The 27,315-nt window shown below is 36.5% G+C and overlaps 1 protein-coding gene across 2 annotated transcripts; it reads right to left on the reverse strand.

Moving 5' to 3' along the window:
- Nucleotides 1–184: 184 nt before the first annotated feature.
- On the reverse strand, nucleotides 185–21,432 carry LOC122276455 (pre-mRNA-processing factor 19-like). 2 transcript variants are annotated; one of them, XM_043086196.1, is made up of 18 exons: nucleotides 21,271–21,432; nucleotides 21,078–21,163; nucleotides 20,076–20,147; nucleotides 19,658–19,720; nucleotides 8,831–8,917; nucleotides 8,314–8,452; nucleotides 8,092–8,213; nucleotides 7,442–7,558; nucleotides 6,150–6,245; nucleotides 6,010–6,069; nucleotides 5,090–5,164; nucleotides 4,333–4,437; nucleotides 3,923–4,039; nucleotides 3,762–3,839; nucleotides 3,586–3,682; nucleotides 3,412–3,463; nucleotides 745–815; nucleotides 185–652 (listed from the first exon to the last, which is right to left on the reverse strand). In XM_043086196.1, the coding sequence occupies exons 1-18, from the start codon at nucleotides 21,416–21,418 to the stop codon at nucleotides 537–539; spliced, it is 1,701 nt and encodes a 566-aa protein (XP_042942130.1). In that variant the 5' UTR covers nucleotides 21,419–21,432; the 3' UTR covers nucleotides 185–536. The 2 variants fall into 2 exon arrangements, with proteins under 2 accessions (XP_042942130.1, XP_042942120.1); XM_043086186.1 differs by having other exon boundaries at nucleotides 8,305–8,452.
- Between the last annotated feature and the right edge of the window lie 5,883 nt (nucleotides 21,433–27,315).

Here is a 27,315-nt window from a genome sequence, read left to right on the forward strand (position 1 = left end):
GCCCATTCCACATCGTTAATAATGACTACCATGCATTGCAAGCATGCCACACTTGGTCTAGAAGCTGTTCTAAATTGCTTGCTTAACCTTGTTAGTGCACCAATTTATAACAAAAAAGCATCACCTGTGAACAGCTTGGAAAACAATGTCGAATCAGCTGCCCCACATTTGAACACAAAGATAGTAATGTTGGCCAACTCAAACGCTAATGTAAAATCTCATTAACAAAAGTTATAGAAAAAAAATGATAATACAGGAGATTAGACGCGCTTAGAAAGTTTATGATGACATGGGATTATGGGCCGACAGATGTTGACTATTTTCAGCTCAGTTTGACACCGCACCTCACAAGAACGATGCAGGATGCTCAAGGGTACTCTTTGCTCAATGGAGAGGAATGCGAGAATAGCGCCTACACTATATAATTAATGAAATCTCTACCGTTCAGTTCAGCCAATGAATTACAAGTAGCAGTAACAGGAACTGCAGGAAATACCAAGATTCCACTTCCCGCATAGGGCAACTTGAAGGGTGCTCTATGATTCTAATGGACCATCCTCACCAGGCAGGCCAAAAATGCGGAGGTTTCTATCCATTGATCCAACTGCCATATATTTTGCATCCGGCCCAAATCTAGCACAAGTTGCTTTACCTGAAATAAGGGTAGAACAGACTGAACATCAAGGATATTGACAGGGTAAGAGCCACCGATAATAATAAAAATAGGGCCCATATTTAGAGAACCTGTGCCAGATAAATCAGGTATGGTCTTGATACAATTCCATTCTGATTTAACATTTGCAACTTGGTAAACTCTGCAGAAGCATAATCCCCAAATTAGTTTCCATGGCTGCAGAAATCACAAAACTACAGAAGCAAAACAGCATTTAGCACTGAAAGATGGCTAGGGCTTGTCAGTAGTCAGCAGTTCAAGTGGTTGCCAAGAAAAGGTGGTTGAAGGGTTGCTAAGGTCAAGGCTAGAAACTGAATCTTAAGATTCAGGTTAGAATAAAGATGTCAGGTTTCTCACATGAACCTGCTAACCGATCGGATAGGTTGGGATTAATTCGTGAAAATGCTGTGATGTGGGCCCAACTACCCTTCCAACATCTAGTTGCAATAGATGGAGTTAGGGGTGAATTCGGTCCGGTCCGGGGAGGTTTTGTGGACCGGACCGGACCATTCGGTCCAGGGTTTTCCCACCCTGGACTGGACCGAACTCCCTCAGGACCGGTTCGGTCCGGTCCGGTCCGGTCCGGTCGGTCAACAGTTGACTTTTTTTTTTTTTTTTTTTTAATCTAATGACATTTTGTTTAATACTTATGTAATTATATTGTGATATATTTAATATATATACATATAGTATACTATTATATATATATATTAGTAATACGCTAATACTATTAGTCTATTAGTAATAATACTATAACTAATAACTATATGTAATAATAGTAATAGTGATAACTATATATGTAACTATATGTAATACTAATAACTAAAACTAGTAGTCTATTAGTACTAATAACTATACTAGTACTAATACTATAACTAATAACTATATGTAATGATAGTAATACTATATGTAATACTATATTAAATAATAGTAATACTCTTATTACTAATACTCTATGTAGTTATAGTGATTTAATACTAACATATTACATATTAAGCTAACTATACTAATACTATTATAAATTTACAAATATATGATATATTATAATTTATACTATAACTTTTATAATATGTTAATACATTAATATATATTTTTTTTGATAGGTTACATTAATATATATACTAGTACTATATATATTTTTTTGATCAGTTATACTAGTACTATATATTATAGTTAATAGTTATACATTAAAGACTATAGTAATACATTGATACTAAATATATATAGTTATAGACTTATAATGATTTAGTTATTATGAATTTATGATTAGTATAACTATAAAATTGTATTAGTATTAGACTATTAGTAATTCAATTTGGCTATATTATATTAGTAATATTAGTTATGTTGAATCAATTAGTTAGTATAACTATATTTTACATTATTAGTATTAATATAAATATTAGTATTAGTTATAACTATATAGCCTATATTAGAATTGAGTCTTAGACTATATAATAGACTAATAGTATTAATACAACTATATAAGTATATTGTATATCTATATATTAGTTTTAATTATAGTGATTAGTATAACTATATAATAGTAGACTATTTAACTATATATTAGTATTAGTTATATTGTTATGGTGATTTAATATATTATAATTTATATATTATATTTATACTATAACTCTTATAATATATTAATATATACTAGTACTATATATTATAGTTATATATTAAATAATATAATAATACATTCATACTAAATATATATAGTTATATTTCTAGTGATTTAGTTATTAACTTATTATGATTAGTATAACTATATAAATTATAATAGTATTAGACCATTAATATAGTTATAAATTAGTAATATTAGTTATGGTGAATCAGTGCTTTAGAATAACTATATAAGTATTAACTATAATGATTTATATATATTAATTAAATATAAGTATAGTGATAATTAAATTATATTAATTAAAGTGATAAATATATTATATAGCTATACATAGTATTAATTATAATGATTAGTATAACTATATAAATTATATAATAGTATATTAGTATTAATAGTAGACTATTAGTATAGGTCACTATAGCTATTGTTGAAGTATTAGTTATAGTGATTTAGTATAGCTATATTAGTATAAGTATAACTATAGTCTATATTAGACTATTAATATTTTTTATACCATATATAATTATATAATTAATTAAATACAACTATTATATAAATAATATATATAAATATATTTTTTTTAATTTTCTATTCGGTCCGGTCCAAGGTGAAAAACCCCCAGACCAGGACCGGACCGAACCCTTTCGGTCCCTTAAAAATTGGACCGGACCAGACCAGTCCCAATTCGGTCCGGTCCGGTCAGTTTATCCGGTCCGGACCGTCCGATTCTTAGCCCTAGATGGAGTGCTGGTTCATACATGATGGTATTGCAACTAATTTTCTCTTCCCACCATGGAAGAATAAAGGGGGCAAATAAGGCCAGATAGAGGGAAAATATGAGAGTGAAACTGTGAATGTGGCTAAAGGAGCTCCTGGCATGCCATTAATTTCCTTCCAGTTACTTACTAGAGGCCGTCTGTAGAAATGACTGAAAGCATATGTCAAAATAGGCCAAGCCATTTCAATTTTCAATATTAGAGATGATTCGTTTAAAAAAAAAAACACACACACACACACATCTTCAAGACTCAGCGAAATTGGATTTGAAATTGATTTGATAAGTTTAAATATTATCAAAGCCCAGTAGTTGTGGAGTTCTTTTAACACCCACCTTATATCTGATCCAGCGATTGCAAGGTAACATCCACTATTGTCAAACTCCACTGCAAGCAGAAACGAGCTTCCATTACCAAATACATTTTTCAAACACTAGTATCATGTCAGTAAACAGGTAGAGTTACATGGAGCCATCTATTTTGGGCATGGAGATATTAGAATTTTGTACCCGAGTTTGTTGGGGTATCTGAATCATATGGTGCAAATGTACGGAAGTTCCTTAATTTACGTAGATCCCACAGCTTAACACCATCATGAGCTGCAGTCTGTCCATTTCATACATGAAATCAAACAAGATATGTCCAACCCTCTATACAAGGAATAATTTATTTGCAGAAAACTTACTGCTAGGAAGTAGCCATTTTCAGAGAAAGATATGGAAGTTACAGCCCCAACATGTCCATCAAATCTGGCAACATTTGCCTGTAAAACAATCAAAGAAAATTTAATCAGAAAAAATTTGAAAAATCTTCACGATAGAAAGCCACACAAGGAGCAAGTTCCACCTGACTTTTCACATCCCAAATTTTAACAACAGCTTCTGAAGTGCCTGTTCCAAGAATTAGGCCATCAGGATGAAATGCTGCAGATGTATAGCCGTTAGAATCTGAGGCATCCACTACCTGCAGAACTAATTATCATTAACTTAACTTCACCAGAAAAGACAGAGCAAAACGGATACATATACAAATGCTTGCAAGGTTTCCTACGATTGTTGAAAGCATTTCAAATTCTTTGTTTCTTCTGCAACCTCTATTGAGTTATTTTATGCTCGGCATACATAGGATTGTGTACTGACTTCATTGGTGGCAACTTATAGATACATATCATTCCTGCTATTCATGGTTTTAGAGGTACTAGATAAGAGTGTACGTGGGTGCATGTGAGAGAGACACAGAGATGGAGAGAGACAGACCTGTGTGAGACATAATCCAGAAGAAAGCTCGTAAAAGCACCATGTGCTATCAAGAGAAGCAGTCACAAAGTAGTTATTCGTCGCATGGACGGTAATAGCTTGCACCTTAGAAAAATAAATGGCATTTCATTATTGAATCGCATGAGAGTACATGAATCATAATTAAATAGTAGTCAAAAGACATAAATATGAAATCCTAGGAGTGAGAAAAAACTAAGCAGGGCATGCCATCCTTCTTCAGTTGCGAACACCTCTCGACATTGTTGTCAACGGTATTCAAGATTTCATTGCATATAATGCCACACTTTTATTCGTGATCACAAAATATCTAAACAATGCTAGATCAACTGGGAAGTTAATAAAGAGAGAAATAATGCATCATGTTGCCTTCAGTGAGATGAACAAGAACATGACTAACACGGTATAAATAGGGGAGAGACAGTTGAGTTCCGCAACATTAACAGCTCAATTGTTACCACTCTTAACGTAGCATGTCCACATAAAAACTGACGACCAAATACAGGTATCATGTTCTAGTGACAGTTTAAAGCAGCAGACTAGATTGTGTAGCCAAACTTTAAGAACAATTTTTTTGTACAACTTTAAGAACAAAATTCAGAGAAGCAAGGATGGAATGAGAAAATTCCACTTCCGATTCCCAAAGGACAGGTAAAAGAAAGAAGCATAGGAAGGCATGTTACACCCAATGTTGAAATTGGTGAAGGAACACGATCAAGAGAATCATAAGCTTACTTACCTCGGCAGTATGATCCTTCAAGATGTGCCTACAGTTATAGTTCCCATCATCAGACTCTTGCCACACACGCACAGTCTTGAGCCAAAAAAAGAAAAAGGACATTTTAGAAAACAATGCAAGAATAGAAGTGCATAAACTTTTTGATAAGTTAATAGAAGTGCATATACTGTTAAAATAATTCTTAAAAACTCATCAAAAATTGATTCTTAAACACTCATGGCATGGAGTTACATCAAGACAGCTGGAAGCACTCTAGTTTTGTAATATACAAGTCAAAAGAAACTCGAGGGAAAGCAGTCTTTATTAACTACAGACCTGACCTTTAGTATTTGGTACATGGAAAGTCTATAATCAATCAAAGCTCCTAAGAAAATGTGCACTTAAAAAATCTGATCAACACCACCAAAAATACCCACCACACAGAGTCATCACAAATTACAAAATGGAATCAAGGAAAACACCTAATAATTCAGCTGCAAAATCACCTGTTCAAGAAATAATCTGGGTGTTCTTTTCTTTTTGATCAGTAATCTGGGTGTTGTTTTTATTTTTATTTTTTTTCTTCTTATCAAAGCTATTCAATGTCACTTGTTCAGACATTCAAACTTAAAAGGCAAAAGCCAATGCCAGTAAAGCTTAAACCTTCACTGGCAGCTTTCCATTCCAGTACCTACCGATTTCCTCTGGGTGGCACCCAGGTCATTATTTGCAATTCAGACTCTCTACATACATTTAATCTAATGGTCAAGAAGATTTACAAAATCACCCATACACACTTAATATAATGGTCAGGCAAACATTACTGTTCAAAAAACCCATAATTAAACAATAAATTTCAGGAAAAAAATCCTTTTGTTAATAACCAGTGCATGTCAACATTCATCATTCATAACTACAAAACTTGGAAACCAAATACTTACCTTGTCTGCTGAGGCAGTTAAGAATAAATCACCCCGAGCAACAAATTTTAGACTGGTAACCTATCAAATGCAATGTCTAATCAACAGATTTTTCAAGACGGGACAACTGCAGCAATTGAATAATAGAATAAAAGTCAAACCTTTTTGGAATGACCACTGAGCGTAGATAAGATCTGTCCTGATGGTCGATCAAAAAGTACAGCATTTGTGTCCAGCCCTCCAGTTGCAATTATGTCCTAAGATAGCAGGGGGAAAATGCTTTAGCCAGAACCATATTTGAGTCAATGTCAGCACCATCTAGAATGAAAATCATTGTTGCACCAAACGAGTGTAGAATGAAAAATAGCACAGAACTTAAAAAGTAAAATGATCCAATCGCATGCCGCAATGGAACTCCACTAAAGCTCCAAATACCTAATTCAGACATAATAGTTACAGCAATCATACAGATGCACACGTGAAGCAAACTCTTATTCACATCCAGGTCAGCCCCAGTTTGAATTACATTAGGATGTCTTTCACTTTTGCCAGATCTAGAGAAATACTTCGAGCCCTCTGTAGCAGATTCCACCACTGCGGCCATCTGGTACACCAGTACTACCAAAAAGTCTCGTGCTCACATTACCTAATTATTACAATTTTTCCAAACTTCCAAACAAAACACAAAAAACAATTCAACTTTTTCAAATCCCAAAACAAAAATTATATTATAACAATATTTTAATTTTATAATATTTTTATTCAACATTTTCTCTCTCATTTCCCAAAACCTTATAAAACATTTTAACTCAAATCATCTTAACTTATCTCGTCTCAACTCACCAAACCCGGCCTTAATCAATTGGAAACTTTTGGAGTAAACTGTCAAAATAAGAAAGAAAACAATATGGCAAGCTAGTGACCAAGCTCCAATGTCCATAGGGAAATCCTCCATATGACTTGTATTATAAGAGCTTCTAAGCCCCACTCGTATAGTATGACATATTTGTCCAATAAGCCAACAACAACATAAACATAAAGAAGCTCATAGTTTCCTAACCAAAGTGTGTGAATCCTATCTTAATAGAGTCCCAAAGAACACACTGAACTGTATTCTCCATGAGAATATCTGATGATCTGCCCGCACAAAAGGTGGTAATAGCCTGATCAAACCATGTTTTTTTACTGTAACACTCTGTACTCTTATTTTGTATTTTTTCCACTGGTAGCACTTTTGGCAACAGGATCATACCTGACAGCAGTACGACCACAACACCAAAAACATAGAAGGTAACGCGTGCAAAGAAATCAAAGCAGAAGATTGGAGCAACCATTAGTCAAGGCACTTGCCAATACATTTCAGGCCACTACTTGGCACAGTACCAATGACAACTTACTCCAATGAAATACCTAACAATAAGATATGCATGAAAAAGAAAATAGATCATAGTACCTTTTCATAAAGGATATCAAGAGATGCAATGCCTGGTTTGCTAGTTTTGTGAAGTGGATGACTAGAAATCTGAGTATAACTCTCTAGAGCATCAATGGTAGCCACTGTTGGAGGTATCTGAAAAGAAACCAAATGGGAAAGGGGGGGAGAAAGAGGAAATTCAAAGTGATTAGTAATTGATATATATGATTAAAGTAAAATATACATCATTAATACTCTTCCTCATTGTCATTATAAACAAATGAAACAAAAACATATTAAACATACATTTGGCAAAATGGAGGGATAGGGAAAGAAAAAGTAAAGTATGTTCGTTGTCCCTTTAGGTGTTTAGTTGCTTTGGTAAAACTGGAGAGGAGAAATGATTTGTGGGCCCCGAAACTAAAAACATTGAAACACACTCCCCCCTTCTTCCTCCCATTTCCCCCCAATTTTGGGAGGATGTAAAATGGTGGGCTAGAGGGAAATGGAAAAGGAATCTCTGTGCTCCCTTACTTCTTCTTCCCCTCCCCCTTCCCCCTAACCAAGCAATGAAAAGGAATGTACGACAGACAAAATAGATAATGAGTAAAAGAGAATATCCTTTTAACAAATCAGCTAGTGCAGCAATCAAAACAATCTCTGTAATACTAAATCAAAACAAGCAATACCTGCCGTTTTTTACGCTGTTGTGAGAGAGACGCATTACAGTCAGTTAGCTCAGCAATTATACCAGCAGATATTCCAGGACGCATTCTCTTTCCACCAGGGCCCAACTTTTCATCCTCAGCAGCTATAATGGCATTAACAGAACCCCAATTAGCTATGATTTAAATTAATACAAAAATAATACAAACCAAGAATCACATAGTGGAACTATCTACCTCTTTTACCATTGCTAATTGAAGGAGTATTTGCTGTAACTGCCACTGATGTTGACATGGGTATCTGCCGATCAGCCTGAGCAAGTAATGACCTTGCTTCATCCCTTTCTTTTTTAAGTCTAGCAATCACGCGGCAAGCAGCATCATGCTGCCCATAAATGACAGGTTGAACCAACCAAATTTTAGATGAAACCATGGAAGTGATAGATGCATTAAATCTATAAGATATAAGCATAACATGGCAATGAAGCGTCATCAGAAATTTTAAAAAGCAAATTGGGAATGTGCAAGATAAGGAACTGGGCATGAGACATCGCGAAAAGAGTTAAGAAATTATTTTTCCAAAAGCATTGAAAAATGAAGCGAGCTGGAGTGATTGCATCCTACAATCAAGGATATCTGCCAAACTAGCTACATTCTCCACTCTCCTAACCGGAAGCAATTCCAACTTAGTCAAGTTCACCTCAAAGCCTCAAAAACAAACTCTAGTAATAAACCAACTCCAGAAGAATTTTTTTGCTAATACCTGGTACAGTGCATGACTTAGCTCTTGTCTTGCTGTATGCAGTTGTTGTTCCAAAGCAAAATTGGACAGCATCAGACCATCCCATTCCTGAAAGCACAGAGGTATACCTTATGACTTAACAATAAAGAGAAACTCAATTATTTCTTAATTGATAGAATCAAGGTGCAAAACATTAGCTATTATAAGTAATGCTACATACAGTCACTTTTACGTATTCCATGTGCAACCTATTGATATGATTGGTTGTATCAATTTTTTTTTAATACACAACCAATCACATCAGTGGAGTACACAAAAGAGTATGCAAAAGTGACTGCACATAGAATTTTTGTTATCCAATAAAGCTTCCAATTACTTATCAAAAATTTTTGATAGATGATTAACTCATTAAAAAACACAAGGGGATGTTGCCGCCTGCAGGGCAGACTGTGTTTCACATGATATCCAACCCAATATAAGAAATCCCTTGTACTTGATGACTCAGTTTGTGCTTATGATCATTTTTTTTTTAATGATGGTTTTTTTAACGACGGGGGAACCACGCCACTCTTAGGACTCACCCATGGAACCTAAACCCCGAGTGAGATTATCACAGCAACCCACCGCCATGGCCTCCCACTTAAATCGCAGTTTGATCCCAGGGGGAATCAAACTTGTGACATGGGGCTCATGCACACATGTTCACCCTCACCACTAGGGCTACCCGCGGGTAGGTCAGCTTATGACCATTGCAAGGAATAAAATAAATCTATACAATGATTGCCTACTTCAGGTATATGAAAACCGATAACCTTATACAGCTCAAGCATACTTGACATATACAAAAACTGAAAACCCATATTACATGTATAACTAGTTCAGACCCATGTTACGTGTATTACTAGTTCTGTGGCAAGAAGAGTTCATCGGAAGTAATACAGTTTTTATCCTTCTTCTAGATCTAGTTTTCCAATGCAATTATTTAAACTTGTGACTAACCAGCACTAAAAAGGCCATTTCAACGAAACATACTAATACATGAATTATTAATCAACATTTCCACAAGACTCGGAATTTAGGCTATGATTTGAAATGCTTGTCACAAATATGGTTTTGTGACGGTGATGACAGCATGTCTGTCAGGACCCCAACAAAAATCGCCCTAGGACAAAGTCCTAGACATGCATGGACAACCAAGATCGAGCCATTTATGGGGTCAATCCTAGCTTTGGACGACTTCTCTAGGGGTCTAGTGCAAACTTTAGGAAGATTGCGGGAATGGCATGGGTCAATTGGAAGATGGCTCATGTCTTTCCATTTGATTAGGCCATGGCTCAGCCCTAACAGCCTATTGACACAGCTGTTGGCATGCCCTGACAGTCCCATAGGTCCTGCCTTGACATGCCTTGACAGCCCCACAAGCCCTGCCTTGACACTGTCACTGACATGCCCTAATAGCCCCATGGGCCATCAGCATGGCCAGCACCATCAACATGCCTAGCAGCCCATCAACACGCCCACAGGCATGCCATGGCCCCAGCCATGGCACACCCCTGACAGCTCCACAGGCATGCCATGGCCCCCGTCATGGCACGCACTTGACAGCACCACCATCATGCCATGGCACATGCATGACAGCCCCATAGATAGGCCATGGCCCTCACCATGGCATGCACTTGATAGCATCGCTACCATGGCATGGCCCCTTGCCATGGCACTCTCATGTCAGCTGCACAGACATGCGGGGGCATGCCATGGCTCCTGCAATGGCACGCCTAGGACATCCTAGTTGGCATGCCATGGCACGCCTATGTCAACACGACAGACATGCCATGGCACTCACTTGATAGCACCCAGCAGGCATGCCATGGCTTCAACCATGACATGCCCTTGATAGCCCATGGCTTGGCCATCAGCATGTCAAGGCCATGGCTTGACATGCTCAGCATGCATTGCGACTACAGTGAGGTTAGTGGCATGCCCCATCCAGCACACGGCTCCAACCTGTGCCTTAGAGCACCAACGCCCGGGTCACCTACCTAGGCCATGCAGGCCAGTGCAAGGCACCATGTCGTGTCCACCGCCTGGTCATGCATGCTGCCGACCAGCCATGCAGCCTAGCCAGTCAACGCCCATGGCCCATGCCATGGGCCATTTCAGCACATGGCCAGCACCAAAGTAAGCCATGGGCCCCCATGGATCCCACGGCCAGATTTATTTATTTTATTTATTATTTCAATTTATTTATTTATTTTAAGTGGTTTACTATTTATGGGACCTATTTAGGGTTTCCACCTTGTAAGCCTATAAATAGAACCCTTAGCTTTTATTTTTACATCTTTTGGCAAATTCCCTAGAGGACGGTTTGGTTTGTTCTTGTAAACACTTTCAATGCTTGGCACTTGGGCTACTTGGGCGCAATTCGTGAATCTCAATGAGAGGATCATCACTTTGCAATTTGTGAATAGGTGCTGATTCATTTATCTTTTTCATCACCGTGCAATTCGTGAATTGGTGGTGAATTATTTATCAATCTTACGAGTATTTTCCTTTTTCCATTCAATTACCTATATCTTTGTTCTTGTTTATTTCCTAGTTTGTTTATCTATATTTTCTTGCCTATCAAAAATAGTCTAAGCGTTATTCTTACTTTTCTTTGATTTCTCAAAATATCCATATATACCAAAAAGAGAGTCATCATCTTTCCTTTGTTGAGTCATTTATTCTTTGTTCATATATATTTTCCTACTTGCCCATAAATTTCTTTTGATCTTATAAAATCTTGCATCATCTCATATTCCAAACACATATCACGTCCATCATAGTTCAGATCTATATTTTCCATATCCTTCATTCATATAACATCCTAGAGCTAACATTCCCAAGAGATATAGCTAAAATATCCATTATCTCATACTTTCCATACACTTTCATACCTACCAAGCACTTCATAAGCCTCCATAGATCCAAATCTCATCATAAATCTATTCCATAAAACTATAAAACTCTAGATCTATCATAGATCTATTCCATAAAGCCCTAAAACCCTAGATCTATCTTAGATCTAGTGCCTCCATAATTCCTAGCCATAAACCCTAATTCTCATAAGGATTTCCTATATTTTAGGAAACCCTAACCTAGCCTCCAATTCCTAAATCTTAGGATCTTTCTTAAACCCACTTAAACCCAAAAGATTCTATCTCTTCTTACCCTAGCCAAATTCTCATAAACCCTAAAACACTTCCTACACTTTTGGATCTCATCCTACACATCACCAACCTTAAGATCCATTTCATCTTTGACCTAACCAAAACCATAGATTATCCAAAACAACTCTTCCAAAATTTGCAGCCCTATCCATTCACCATTCAAACCCTAACCTTACTTCACCATACCAATCCTAAACATCACCCCAAGTGTTGCCAACACCAAGGGTCATCATCAAGCCGTCCTACATCGAATCAAACACACAAATTCATCACTTAGATCGCCCGAAATCATTATCATCATCAAATCCATCACTAAACACCATACCTTCATTACCCTAGGAACCCTTCATTGCCATAAATTGTTCGAGACCAAGCAAGACGACGAGGAGTGTTCGGTCATCATAAGGTGACGCGAGACCAAAAGGCCATAATGTTTAGGGACTAGACCGAGGTCCCTAACAAAGTCACTATTGTGGCGATGGTGATATTGATAACAATCATGTCAGCATTGTTGTATATGAGTGTTACCTAAATTGGCGCGAGTAGCTGATTGTTAAAACTTTTCTCTCCGTACACATGCAACTTTTCACGTCGGTGAAGATGTCACGGTGAAGGTTTTGTAGTATCACGGTGGTTGTTAATGGCAGGTTCACGTGAGTTAGTAGTAGAGTCCAAGTTGATTATCCTTGCAAAGGAAGGAACTAATCTACATATTTCAGAGTAGGGTTGGAAGGAGAGGCATGAGCTGCTAGTGGGTCGAAACACAACGTTGTGGATAGCAAATGTGTTGGAGGAGTGCTTGAAGGGAGGAAAGGAGGAGTTGGATTCGGTAATCAGGGAGGGCTACCATAGCTTTGTTGCTCAACGTTGCTCAAATAGACGTGGGCGTTATCTATCGATTGCAAAATATGGTCAGGCGAGAAGAACCCATTTGCTTTGCTTTCCAGAAGGTGAAGATGGTTGGGGATGGAGAAAACTAAAGAATCTGGTTCTGGAGATGGCCCAGCCTAGGGGAAATAGGTCTGGAATAGTCGTAGGAGCGTAGAGTAACAGAGTGGAAAGGGGGTCAAACACCTCGGCTAGATCCTTCAAGGAGGTTCTCACGACGGGACCAAGGTACATGCAGAGGAGGGCCAACGGAGGTGCACGTTACTTTGCTAGGGAAAAACGTCGAGTTCCACGCCATGTATGCAATGCAGAGGATGGCAGGCTCGTGGGACAGGAGACATGGGTGTCCAATAGGTGTCTGTTGGAGCTGCAGGGCCAGTTGAAGAAATTGCATAAAGAAATGGATGAAGTACAAAGGCATGTCAGGTTGTTTAAGGAAAGAGGTTGGAGATGGGAGGAAGCTAGGGGAAGGAGTGAAACAAGAGCATTTTTAATAGAAGAGTTGGGCCTGTTTGGCCCAATTTAGGGCTGGATACCGGGTTCTTAACAGAACCAAGGCTCCTCAAGTGGAGGGCCTGGAGACGGGCTTGGGCCCCCATAGCCTAGGTTCTTTTCAAAGGGCCCATCCCTCCTTAACTAACGGAAATAAGGCCTCCATGAGTGGAGGGCCTGGAGTCAGGCTTGGGCCTCCACAGCCCAGGTCCATTTCAAAGGACCCAGAACCTTTACTGGGTTTTCTCAACCTGGTTCTGTGCGACTTCACAAAGGACCCAAAGCCAACACTGCGGCAGCCGTCGATGGAGTACGTAACGGCGACGTCATAGACCTTGCCGACAGTGGTAGTGGAGATCACCAATGAGGTCCCGGCAGCCCTGAGTGAACAGAATACGTTTTCAAAGCTTGCAATGAGTTTGAGCTCGTATCGGGAAGGGTGTTCTCTGATGTAGGGAGGATAGATGGTGCCGATATGCTCAGAACCTATGTTTTTGGGTCCATTGGAAGCTCCTATCAAACCATTTCTAGATCTCGAGGTTGTGGATAAAGAGGGGGAGGAATCTGAGGATCTAATGCACTCGGTGGATGATGATATTGAAGATGTCAGTTTCCCTAATGTTTGTGGACAGCTGGGGTTGGATGATATACCATCAAAAGGAAAATCTCTTGGTTTTCAGATCAAAGGGTGGAGGAACCTGTGCCATTGAATTTTTCTTACCGGCGCAACCAAATGTTTTGGATTGGGTCTTTCATAAGGTGAGGGTGATTCAAAAACTTTTGGGGATTGAGTGTGATGGATATGAGGAGCAATTTATGGCTCTGTTCACAGCAATTGAACCGGGACATAAACAAAAAACTAAAGGCGAATTGAAAAGGCATTGGGAACTCAAAAGATTGAACTGGTCGATGAATATGGAGAGTAGCGCCAATAGGGGTAGGGTGAAAGTGAAGGGGCTGTCTGTTCCTCAGCGAAGGGTGGTAATGTGGGATAGACGGGTGGTCGAGATGATGAAGGATTGTATTGGGCAATACTCAGTAGCATGCTCGTTTAAGTGTCTCCGATAACTTCTTATGGGCTTTTGCAAGTGTTTACAATCCCAACCTAGACACGGCAAAAAAAAATTTGTGGGAAGAATTAGTAGGGATTCATTACTGGTGGGGACTCCCATGGTGTATAAGGGAAGACTTTAATGTTGTAAGATTCTCGAGTGAAGTCTCAGGTACTAGAAAACTGAGACTAGCTATGGAGGAGTTCTCGAAGTTTATTTTTGACCTTAACTTGGTGGATTTGCCACTTGCCGGGGGCAATGCGACTTGGTCTAACAATCAATCTTGGTCTAGACTGGATCGTTTCTTAATTTCACCAGAATGGGAAAGCCATTTCCCGGATGTATGGCAAAAGTGTATGCCCCGTATTGGTTCAGAACATTGGCCTGTTCTGATCGACTGCGGAGGAGTTCATAATGGTCATTGGCCGTTTAAATTTGAGAATATGTGGTTAAAATCGGAAGGGTTTGTGGAGAGGGTCAAACAGTGGTAGTCTTCCGATCAGTTCCAAGGTACTCCCAACTTCATTTTTGTAGATAAATTGAAAGCTCTAAAGAGAGACCTAAAAGTGTGGAACTTGGAGTCTTTTGGCAATGTAGGGGCAAACAGGAAAGTAAAGTTGCTAGAACTTCAGGAGATTGAGAGGCTACAAGAGGTACAACCACTTACTCATGAAGAACAAGATAGGAGATCAGAGCTGGTCACAGAGATCGGGAAGTTGATACTGCTAGAAGAGATGTCTTGGCGGAAAAAGTCTAAGGCATTGTGGTTGCGGGAAGGAGATCGAAGTATGAGTTTCTTCCATAGAATTGCAAATTCTCATAGGAGAAATAATAATATTGAGAAGCTGATAGTTGACGGTGTGGAGTGTAGTGATGAACAGGTACTTCACAACCATGTAGTTGATTTCTATGAGAACTTACTAACAGAGCAGGTGGGTTGGCGGCCTCCCCTGAATGGGATGGAATTTGATACCATTGGGTCAAGAGATGTCTCTTGGTTGGAAAGGGTTTTGAGGAGCTAGAGGTTTTTGAAGTAGCGAGGAAAATGGCCAGGGATAAGGCTTCAGGACCGGATGGATTCTCTATGGGCTTTTTTCAAGATTGTTGGGAAGTATTAAAGGAGGACCTTATGAAGGTTTTTCTGGAGTTTTTCTTGGCTGGAGAATTTGAGAAAAGTCTAAATACTACATTCCTTGCTCTGATACCCAATAAGGTGGGGGCTATGGATTAAAAGGAGTTCTGGCCTATCAGTCTAGTGAATGGGATGTATAAGATAATCTCGAAAGTACTTACAAACAGATTGAGCGAGGTGATGGGGAAGCTTATTACGAAACCCCAAAATGACTTTGTAAAAGGCAAACATATACTGAATGCGGTGTTAACTGCCAATGAATGCCTCGATAGTAGACTGAAGGCCGGGAACTCAGTGATCATGTGTAAATTAGACATGGAAAAGGGTTATGACCATGTTAACTGGGATTTCCATCTACACTTGCTCAGGAATTGCGGATTTGGGGAACGATGGAGGGCGTGGATACACTAGTGTATATCTACAGTAAAGTATTCTGTGTTGATAAATGGAGTTTCACTGGCTTTTTTCAGAGTTCCCGTGGATTGTGACAAGGGGATCCGTTGTCACCTTTATTGTTCGTGATGGTTATGGAGGCCCTAAGTAGGATGCTCTCGGCTATGGTTGAAAATGGATTCCTAAAAGGGTTTCCGATCGGCACCCTGGATAGGGGCACTATTATTATTTCTCATTTACTGTTTGCAAATGACACACTTATTATGTGTGAAGCCGAGCAAAATTAGATGCAAGTGTTGAAGACCCTACTCTTTTGTTTTGAGGCTGTTTTTGGTTTGAAGGTGAATTTGGAAAATTAGAGTTGGTGCCAATTGGGGAAGTTTCTAACATTCACCAGGTAGTGAGAAAGATGGGGTGTAAGATAACCTCATTCCCTATGACTTACTTGGGACTTCCTTTAGGGAGTGACTCGAGGGCACCCTAGGTCTAGGATTCAATGATCGAAAAAATAGAGCGGAGATTGGCGGCATGGAAGAGAATGTATTTTTCAAAAGATGGAAGGATTACATTGATAAAGAGTACACTCTCTATCCTACCTTCATATTTCTTATCTCTCTTCCCAATACCAACAAGTGTGGTGACTCATATCAAGAAGCTCCAACGTGATTTCTTGTGGGGAAGCTTGGGGGAGGAGTTCAAGTTTCGCTTGGTTAAGTGGGAGCAGGTTTGTCGTCCTATTTCAGGGGAAGGTTTGGGGGTTAGAAATCTAAAGGTCTTCAATCGTACGCTATTAGGCAAATGGCTATGGAGATTTGCCAAGAAACATGACTCTCTATGGAAATTGGTGATTGAGAAGAAATATGGTGGTTTATAGGGGGAGTGGTGTACTCGAGAAGTAAGGGGGCTTATAGAGTGGGATTATGAAAACATATAAGAAGAGGATGGGGGGTTTTTAATCGTCATGTCAAGCTTTGTGTGGGTATGGGATCAAGGATCAAATTTTGGAGAGATGTTCGGTGTGCTAGAAGGGCATTGAAAGACTCGTATCCTCTTCTTTTCCAGTTGGCTAGTGATAAGGACGTTTCAATGGCAGAAGTTATGGAGTTAGCGGGGGGTCAAATTCTTTGGAATATTAATTTTAGTAGGACAGCACAAGATTGGGAATTAAGCAACTTTGTAAACTTCTACAGCCTCTTATATTCCATAAGACCAAATATGCAACAAGAGAATGTTCTGTGGTGGACTCTAGCAGGCAAAGGTAATTTTTCAGTTCATTCTTTCTATAAGGCCCTCACCCAAGAGCCCAATTCTTTGTGTCCTTGGAGAAAAATATAGAGACATAAGGCTCCTCCTAAAGTTTCATTCTTTGTATGGACTGCTTCCCTGGAAAAGATACTTACCACAGATAATTTGAGGAAAAGGATGATCATTATTGCAAACTAGTGTTACATGTGCAGAAGAGGGGGAGAGTCGGTAGACCACCTCCTTTTGCATTGTGATACGGCAAGGGCTCTCTGGAATGAGGTATTCTTGCGACTGGATATGGCTTGGGTGATGCCTAAAAATGCGGAGGCGGCATTGGCTAGCTGGTCAAACATAAGGGGTAGACAACTAATTAAAGCTATCTGGAAGATGATTCCCCTATGCATTATGTGATGCGTGTGGCAGAAGCAAAATAAGAGGACCTTCGAAGACTAGGAAAGATCAATGGAGGAGCTTAAACTTATATTTTTTAGAACACTTTGTAACTAGGCTATTGCTGTGGATTTTAATGGCATGGCCCTACATGATTTTCTTGTCTCTAATGTGCCTACCTAGTTAGGGCGTTAGAGTTGTATTACTGGCTTTGCTATTGATCAATATAATTTGTTTATTTATCAAAAAAAAAAAATATATGAGAACTTTTAATCAGGCGTTACTTAGTAAATGGTTGTGAAGGTATCATACGGAACTTGAAGCCCTCTGGAAGATGGTGATTGAGAGCAAATATGGGAGCCAATGGGGAGGTTGGTGTACAAAAGAAGTGAGAGGTGCATATGGAGTAGGTTTGTGGAAACATATAAGAAGAGGGTGGTAGGTATTCTCTCGATATGCTCGACTTTGTTTAGGAGAGGAAACCCGAATAAAGTTCTAGTACGACACTTGGTGTGATCATGTTGCTCTAAAGGACTCTTTTCCTTCATTAGGACTGCACAAGACTAGGAGATGAGCAGTTTTGAATCTTTTTACAGCCTTTTGTATGCTAGTAAACTGTGTAACTCACAGGATAGGCTAAGTTGGACACCTGCAGGTAAAGGTACTTTTTTGGTGCGCTCTTTTTATAAGACCCTTACCCAAGAGTCATCTATCCAATTTCCATGGAGAAAGCTCTGGAGAAATAAGGCGCCACCCAAAGCAGCGTTCTTTGTGTGGACTGCTTCTTTGGGTAAGATTCTCACAACTGATAATTTGAGAAAACGTACGGTGATCATCTCAGATTGGTGTTGCATGTGTAGGAGGGGGGGTGAATCTATGGACCATCTCTTAATACATTGTGAGATCGCAAGAGGGTTATGGAATGAAGTCCTTGGTAGAGTTGACTTAGCTTGGGTTATGCCTGAGACTATGGTAGCGGTTTTGGCTAGTTGGACAAATTTGAGCGGCATTCAATAGATAAAAGCAATGTGGAAGATGATCCCTATATGAAAGCTTTCTTTACTAGAACTCTTTGTACTTGGCCATTGCGGTTGATTTCAATGGCTTAGACTTTCATGATTTTCTTATTTCAATGGCTCCTAATTAGATAGGACAACTATACATTTTTTTTATAAGTATAGGACAACTATACATTGTACTAGGACTTTGCCAATTCTTTGATTAATATATTATATTTTACTTATAAAAAAAGGTGGGGTTGAGGTATCATTCAACCAAAGGGCATTCAGAAAACCTCTCTCTTCTTGCTCACAAAGCAATCTTTTCTACAATTTTCTCTCTTACTGCAAGTTTACATCAGTGAACTCAATCCATGAAACACTTAAAACCCTAGCAAGATTCATGAGTTTTGGTTCTACCTTCTCCCATACCATATAAGCCAACATGATAGCCCATTGATTTTAATAGCAGATAACCATGTTTTTAATTTTGAAATTGTCCCACACCATGTGAACTCCACAAGTATCTTCAATATATAATAGTTTGACATTAGGTCAAAATTGTACGTGTGAGAAAAAGGGACAAGAATTGTAAAATCTCCAAATTTCAAATTTTTTGTTTTTCTTTGTATTGAATGATGTAATTGCTACTTTCCATCATGTCTAACCACAGCTATAGAGTTTCAACAAGAGGAATTGACGATGAAGATTACGATGATGATATCAATACATGCACTAGTTGCCTGTCTAAAAACTACCGACCATAAAAAACAAACTAGAGTCCAAATTTCATGGCCATGACAAACTAATGACAATGAAGAACCACAATCTAATGAACAGTACTGTATTTCATACTGAGAAAAATGGACAAGAGTCTGCAGCATGTAAAGCTATCTAAAGAATCTATACAATTTCTCTTATCTTGTATACTCCCTTTGTACTGGGGCTACGCCTAATTATGTGGATTAATAAATTTCTTACTTGTATATATATAAAGAATCTATACAACACAAATACGAAAAATATGGTCATAGATCGAATCCCCATACATTTTGGAACATTCCAAGCATGCCGGGTATGCTTGCAGCCTGTAGAGGCCTGGGCTTCACTATCTGCATGGCAAAACACCAAGAATGCATCAGTGCACGATAAATTCAATTAACAGCAAGTCTCTTAACCACCTTAGCTTATACAATATCTTTGTCGGTGTAAAAGATGACTAGGTTCAAATTCAACTGCGCAAACTTCCTATAAAATTTTTTATAAGTAATAAATATTTATTGATAAACACAAAAGGCATAGGAGGTATATAAGAGAGACACCTATCTAGAAGTTGAAAAAGATACTAAAAATTCATCCAGGTTGAATCCAACAAAGTTTATTGATAGGAAGGTCCCCCATACAAAAAATTCATGCGAGCTTCCTACAACGTTAAAAACAGAAAACATACAAATTTTCTAAGCATACCTTGCCTGTATTGATTGAAACAATATCATCCAGCGTCAGTGGTTCCCCCGTAATTGGGCATTTTCCATAATCCTATTCAAAATAAAGATGCAGTTTTTCATCAAAATAGCACTGTTAAAAAAAGGGAAAAAAAAATAAAAAGACAAATTAATCACTGAAAGTTAGAAAGACACTATTGAGAAGACATATATCAAGGTTTTTTTGGCATGAACAAGTAAATTGCGGAAAAATTAACTAAGAAAATACTGAACCAAAGGAATGAAAAAAAATAAAAGCAGCCCTCCATTCAACTTATAAAAAGAGTAGAAAAGTATGAACCAAAGGTAATAATGATCTGAAAGGAAGAAAAAAAATTAAGAAATTTTTTCTCATTCATCCTAAATCCCAAGTTGTTTTCGCAACAGAATAGAAAGTCGAAACATTCCAAAATGCCGTGATGAACAGGAGTAAAAAGTTACGAGTATTTCTCCATTTAGATTAATTAGATTTATTGAATGAGAATAAACAAAGGGAAATCACATTTTGGCACCAAACTACCTCCCCAAACCGCACTGTTTAGGGCTGATAAATTGATCATTCTGGTCGGCATCCCGGAAATCATTAAGCTCTGTGAATAAGCAAATAAATCCACAACCCCATCTTGAATCTCAAAACCAATTAAAGGAGAAATGAAGCATTGAAATCACGCTTGTGCTGAAATATTTGCTCTCCAAGTGGGAAAAAAAATCAGAAACAATTAACCTAACGATTAAAAATTACACTTTCAAGCCCTTATCAGCTTCTAAGTATGAGCAAACACTCAGTTTACTAGCCAGGAAAACATAATCTGCCATAGAATTAAAAAATTCTCTTTTTTTTTATTTTTATGATTTTTAGGTCCCAAAATCCTGAAACCTCAATTTAACTCTAGACATTACGCCCCGAACTTTTCTGAGCAACCAAGCAACTAACAACAAGAGAGCAAAAGACAACCCTAGAACAAACAAAGTGAAACAAACATACGGAGATGTGCCTCTCGATTAACCGCTTCTCGTAGAGCAGCCCAGATTTCTTGGAAACCACGGGCTCTTCCGGCACTTCGCCGGAGACTGTACAGGCACAGTAAAACAAACATGGAACAGAGATCAGAAAATAATAACCAAAATGCAACTGAATACTAGAAGGAAAAAGAGAAAGTGAGAGAAGATAGAGTTACTTGAGCAGTTCATTGTAGGTGAGAGAGCTAGGGTTTCGCTCCGAGCCTGTCCTGCCCGAAATGAGAGGAGTGAACAAGAAAGAGAGAAGAAATTGAAAGAGAAGTGGTTTTTGTAGACTAGGAATAGCCAAGAAACAGAAAAAACCATGTAATAAATAAATAAATAAAATCAGACACCAGAATTTTTGGGCCTGTATCAAGCTCCGACCTGACGAGTCCAGAACGAAATTACGGTCTAATTGTAATTTATGGATATATAATAATTTTTAAAAAATAAAATAAAAAATATGTCAATATTATAGTTTAAGATGAAAAATTAAAATATTATTAATATCTTTATAACAGTTAGTAATTTGTCTACTTGCATTAATCTTCAAGGACTATTCTAAAACTTATTTATTAAATATAATATTTTATTCTTAAAATTATTCTAAAAAACTTATTTAATCTAAAACTTAATAATAATATTTTATTATTTAAAAATTATTGGAGAAAAATTATCTTGAGAATTTTCTTCTACATCCAATTTTAGCATTATCTTGTCAAAAATATATCGCGAACGAAGACATGCAAACAGAGAACTGTAGTTCTATTGAGAATATCTAAGAGATGATCAAACCAAACATTAATATATTGTAAATGAATTTAGGGTAATGGTAATTTCTCGATTATAAGTTATTCAAAATTGATTTGTTTGCTTTTCAAACTTTCAATTTTCAAACCCAAGAGAAATTATCGGAGAAAGTCCGTGCTGAGGAGTACCTTAAGTTTGAGGTGTGTAAAAACAATTAAGCAATTGGATCTCAGATAGGCTCTTTGACAATTGGTTAATTGGAAGGGAGCTAGTAGAGCCATTTTGATACTTTCTTTTTCCTTCTGTATATTAAGATGAGACGAAATAAAAAATTAACAAATAATAGTAAGATGTGTTGATGACATGTTTTATATCCATCACGTTTTCCTCTTATTGCGGTGGTGTTCAGCAAAACAATAGAAGTTAAGAACTCGAAGTGTATGTACAACACTTCTGATACCAAAGTTAATGTTGATTGTGGTGATAGGAAAAATAAATAAGGAAGCATAAGAAGAAGAAAGTTCCAAATAAATCCCTCATACCTAAGCATAAAGATAAGTTTATATACTCACTTGAGGTGATCCCCTCTTTACCATTGCCAAGTTTTATGCATGCCATATTGAACATCGTGTTCTTAGTAAGGCGACTACATGTCTCCTAAATGGCCACACCATCACATTAAATGCTGGTGTCATTCTTCACATCTGCACTTCGTGATGAGTGGAGGAAGTGCACCCAGTACTATCCAAATTCCTAGGCTAGGGTAATGATACATGTGGTCACTCTAATTGCCCTTTGTTCCTAGATGCTTACCCTGCGGGTTAGGCCCAAGTCTTCTCTTATTATCCATATAGAGTCGGGTGGCTCACGCCTCCTCCTACGCGTTCACTCATCCCATCAAGGGGAATTACTCATGATTTGTAAATAATAAATGAAATAATTTGAGTTAAAATTTTTATTAAATTTTGAAAAATAAGGGAGATAAAATTAAATAAAAATATTATAAATTTAAAATATTATTATAATATAATTTTTTAATATAATTTTTATTTTAATATTTGAAAAATGTTGAATTATTTTTTATATTTTATATAGAAATTTAAGAAATTTGTAATGATTAAGTGAAAAAGTATGTAAGAGAAAATAAAAAATATTTATATTTGAGTAACATTTAGACGTTGAGATGAAATGAGACCAATTGTTTATCCAAATAGGGCTTTAGAATATCTTAATATATCTATAAATAGTAGTTAAATAGTTTGAGTTAAGATATTTTATTAGATTTTAAAAAATGTTAGAACAAATTGAATAAAAGTATTATAAAGTTAAAAAATTATTTAAATGTAATTTGTTAATATTATTTTTATTTTAAAATTTAAAAAAGTAGTATTATTTTTTGCGTTTTGTTTGAAAGAGTTGAAAAAATTATAATAACTAGATAATAATTAGATGAAAAAAATTGAAGATTTAAAATTAAAAAATATTATATTTGAATGGTATTTAAAAACAAAATATCTAAGCTGAATACTTAAGATATTATTATATCGTATTGCCAAGCGTTGCGAGTTTGAACGTCTTTGAGCTCCTTTCCTGGTGTACGTACGTACGTATAATTCCAACCGCGTACGTTTGCAATGGGAAATGCATATATCGTGGATCGTGGCCCCAGCTCTGGCCGTAGAATCAAAGCCTCCACTAGATCGATCCCGTGCATGCGTAGTGGCAGTAGAAGGAAGGAATAATTAAATCCGATGAGGAGCATGCGCGCCAAGCTGCATGGAATATCGTAGATTCGTAGGGATCGATGTTCTTTCACGAAAGATAAAAGCACATATATGCAAAAGTAATTGATAGAGTCCTAATTGATCGGTTCGATCCGCAGGGAAAAATAATTAAAAAAAGGAGTCAAACTAGGTATCTAATCGGGGATTTCCGCAAAGCAGATTGATTATTTGAGTACTGAACATCAAGATAGAACCATGCTTGCAGTTGAGAGAGAGTGGGTATCAAATCAGAAGTTTTGGCTAAGGTGCTGTTTGGATAATACGTTGATATGAAATAAGTTTATTATTATTGCTGCAAAGCAGATTGATTGTTTGGCTGAAAAAGATATGTCATGATAATTATACATATATTCTTCGACAAGATGTATGATTCTCAATTCAAACATGAACTGTGTGTGCGTAGAAAACTAAGCAAGCATGTTTGACATCTTCGGATCTGATGCCACTTTCCTATCACTACTTTTTGAACGGTAGCTTATAACTAGTATTAATGTTATAGAATATGTGCTGTGATTTATATTGTTTTACACTTTTTTCATTTTTTATCCCAAATTTATTTCGACCAATCACGCTCTGCCATTGTCAATCAATTACAGAGAAATGAGATTTGAGACTTTTATCAACAAATGATATTTAAATATTGTTCGGAATTTGAATTGAATTGAGATCAATTCAGTTTAATCTAATTTTAAGTTAAGTCTGTTATCTAAATATTCAATGTTTAAATCATTAAACTAATTGAGTAATTTCAACTCAAAACCTCTTTATATGTGAGACTTATAATATTTTTTAAATTTTTATAAATATATCTAAACCCATCTTAACATCTAAATACTTATAAATTTATCTTAATTGAGTCTAAAAAAGATTACTCTACCATTTTAATTTATTATTATTATAAAAAATTTAACTATCTCAACTCAATTCAATATTCAAACGAGACTTTACAGTCATATGATGGCAATAAACACAATGCACTCCCTTTAATAAATAAATAAATAAATATAAAAAAATTAAGTAAAAATTTTAATTTTTTAATAATGAATTCTATTTTTTTTAAAATATATAAAAAAATTTACACCAATTACAACTATATTTGAGGTTGGTCATGCAAGCAAGTCCTCGTCAACTTTTAAATACATGGTCAATCTCTCTCTAAATTTGCAGCGATTGAGATAATGTTAAATCCACAAATCCCATAAAAACAATATTTTAAATCTGTTTAATTTACCTAAAGAAAAAGTAAATAATAATAATAATAATAATGGTATACTCATTAATGGACATGAAATTCTTAAGTCTAGATTGATTACACAAAATCAAAAAATTCATCTCATCTCGTCTCAACTCATCATTATAATTTTTTTAAATCCACATATAAAATATAATAAATAATTTTTTTTTTTAAATTTTAATACAAAATTAATATCACAGAATTATATTATAACAATATTTTATTTATTACTATTTAAAACTTCTCTTCTTATCTTATTTCATTAATGTAACTAAACATGGCCTTAAAATTTAAATCCACTCGAAATTTTATAGAGTACACTGTACACATTTGTTTCACTCTCATTTTATTATAATGAAGTGATATTATCTATTTATTTATCATTTTTTTAAAATAAAATAAAAGATAATTTAAAAATGATGAAACTGTCACATTTTATATAATATAACGAGAGTAAGATGAGAGTTTATTTGTAACGCTACTCACTCAAAAATGGATTACTATTAAAAACCCTTGAAAAAAAAAAAAAAAAAACTTTCGAATGATAACATATGTTGACCATTCCTCTGTCCTCTTTAATTTATAAAAAATCGATGATGCTACAATCGCGTCATTATTTGGACGAGTACAAATGCATACGTGTTACACAGATAGCCAATCCTAGTCTACATCGCCTGTCTAACAAAAAATAAATTAATCATTTAATTATTTATATTATATTTTTAATACTTTTTAATAAGTTCATCTAATATAAATTTAATAAAAATTTTATGTATATTCATTTTTATGGACTTATTTGTGTACTCTAATAATATAATTAGTTGTGTATTAAAAAAAATTAATCTAATCAATCATATCAAAAAATACACAAAAAATACACAAAAATAACTATATGTAACATTACTCTAAATTTAATACCTCACTTTGAAGTTAATTGAAATTACTGCTAATCCAAAAAATATAAATTAATAAAAAAACATATTTAATTATTTATATTGTATACTCAAAATTACACCGCAATAGTAGAGTGACGAATCGATGCCCCTCTGTGAATGGAGACTGCCATTTGCTGGCCGGTCATCCATTTTCCTCTCGATGCTAGAATCTGTTTTTGGCAACAGAGCAGACCAGGGCATGCAGACAGATGCAAAATTCAGCGAAACATTATCTTGGAGCCCAAGCAAGCATATCTCGCAGGACTGCTGGGGGAGATTTTTCATGGAGCACGCGAACCAGTTGATGATCATGCAATCGAATTTTGCCAGAACAGGCAAAATGGAAGCTCTTTGGGAGAGAATTTATAATCTGCATTGCCATATTCGGTAACAAAAGAATTGAGTAGAGTTGCAGCTAGAATCTGAATATAGAATGCATGCAGCACCAAGCATATATATATATATATATGTGTGTGTGTGTGCGCGCGCGCCCAAGCTGAGAAAAGTGGATGGGGAATTTAACCATCTTTTGCCGAACAAATGCACGGGGTATGTTTTGATCGGCAATCAAGCAGATGACGAATGGGCTCGAGCTACAGGTCGTGTGGCAAATTAGAAAAGAGAGGGATTTGATTCCTGTGACATGTACGAAAGGAGCATCTGAAGATTGCCGAAGATGGGTAGGTTGTGCACGTAAGGGAAGCAAAGCAGAGCAGGCAATGAGATAAGACTGCATTTTCGTAGGCTAGGTGGTACTGCATGCATGTGGTTCTGTCCTTTGCATTGTAATGGGAATCATGATTGAGTGCTGCATGGAATCTCCCATCAGTTCGAGCATTGTTCTGTTTAGTGTTTAGCGTAAAAACTATTTTGCTGTCTTCTGGACGGATGGAGATTAAATCTCATTTTTGTGTTGCATTCGATCGATCGAGTGCAGAAAATAGCAAGCTAGCATATTTAATTACGTATATATGGTGGTGGACTAGAAGCTGGCTTCGACTCTCCACGTGTCGAACAAAACGAAGTTGTGCAACCTGTTTTTTGTTTTTTGTTTTTGGGTTATCTTTGATCGATCATGCATGTAATTTACGTACCTGTCTATGCATAAGCAATTTTATTTATTCAGGACGCTTATGGAGATATTGTAGCCAGGCAAATTAAAGCATGTAAATTGGCTGTGTTTGGTTGTTGAAATAATATATCTCAAATTACTTCATTATTATTCACAAATATTAGATTATTGTTCATAAATTATTTTTCTATTATTTACAGATAATCCGATATGCACTTAACATCCAAACATTCCATTTGAGTACAATGCTCGAGCAAGTATTCATGTGTCAACCTTCTTCAGAGTTCCAACCACCCTAACCCTAATTAACAATAATAAATTACAGGTCAAAATGCCTATGTTCTAAATTAAATTTGCCAACACAAATATTAACATTGTCACTATCGTTCCCTTCACACACCCGCAAACATAAATTCATGCTTGTATAACAATTAAGAACCTGCATC

The sequence above is a fragment of the Carya illinoinensis genome, chromosome 1 (genome assembly GCF_018687715.1).
Source record: "Carya illinoinensis cultivar Pawnee chromosome 1, C.illinoinensisPawnee_v1, whole genome shotgun sequence".
Classification (NCBI taxonomy): Eukaryota; Viridiplantae; Streptophyta; class Magnoliopsida; order Fagales; family Juglandaceae; genus Carya; species Carya illinoinensis.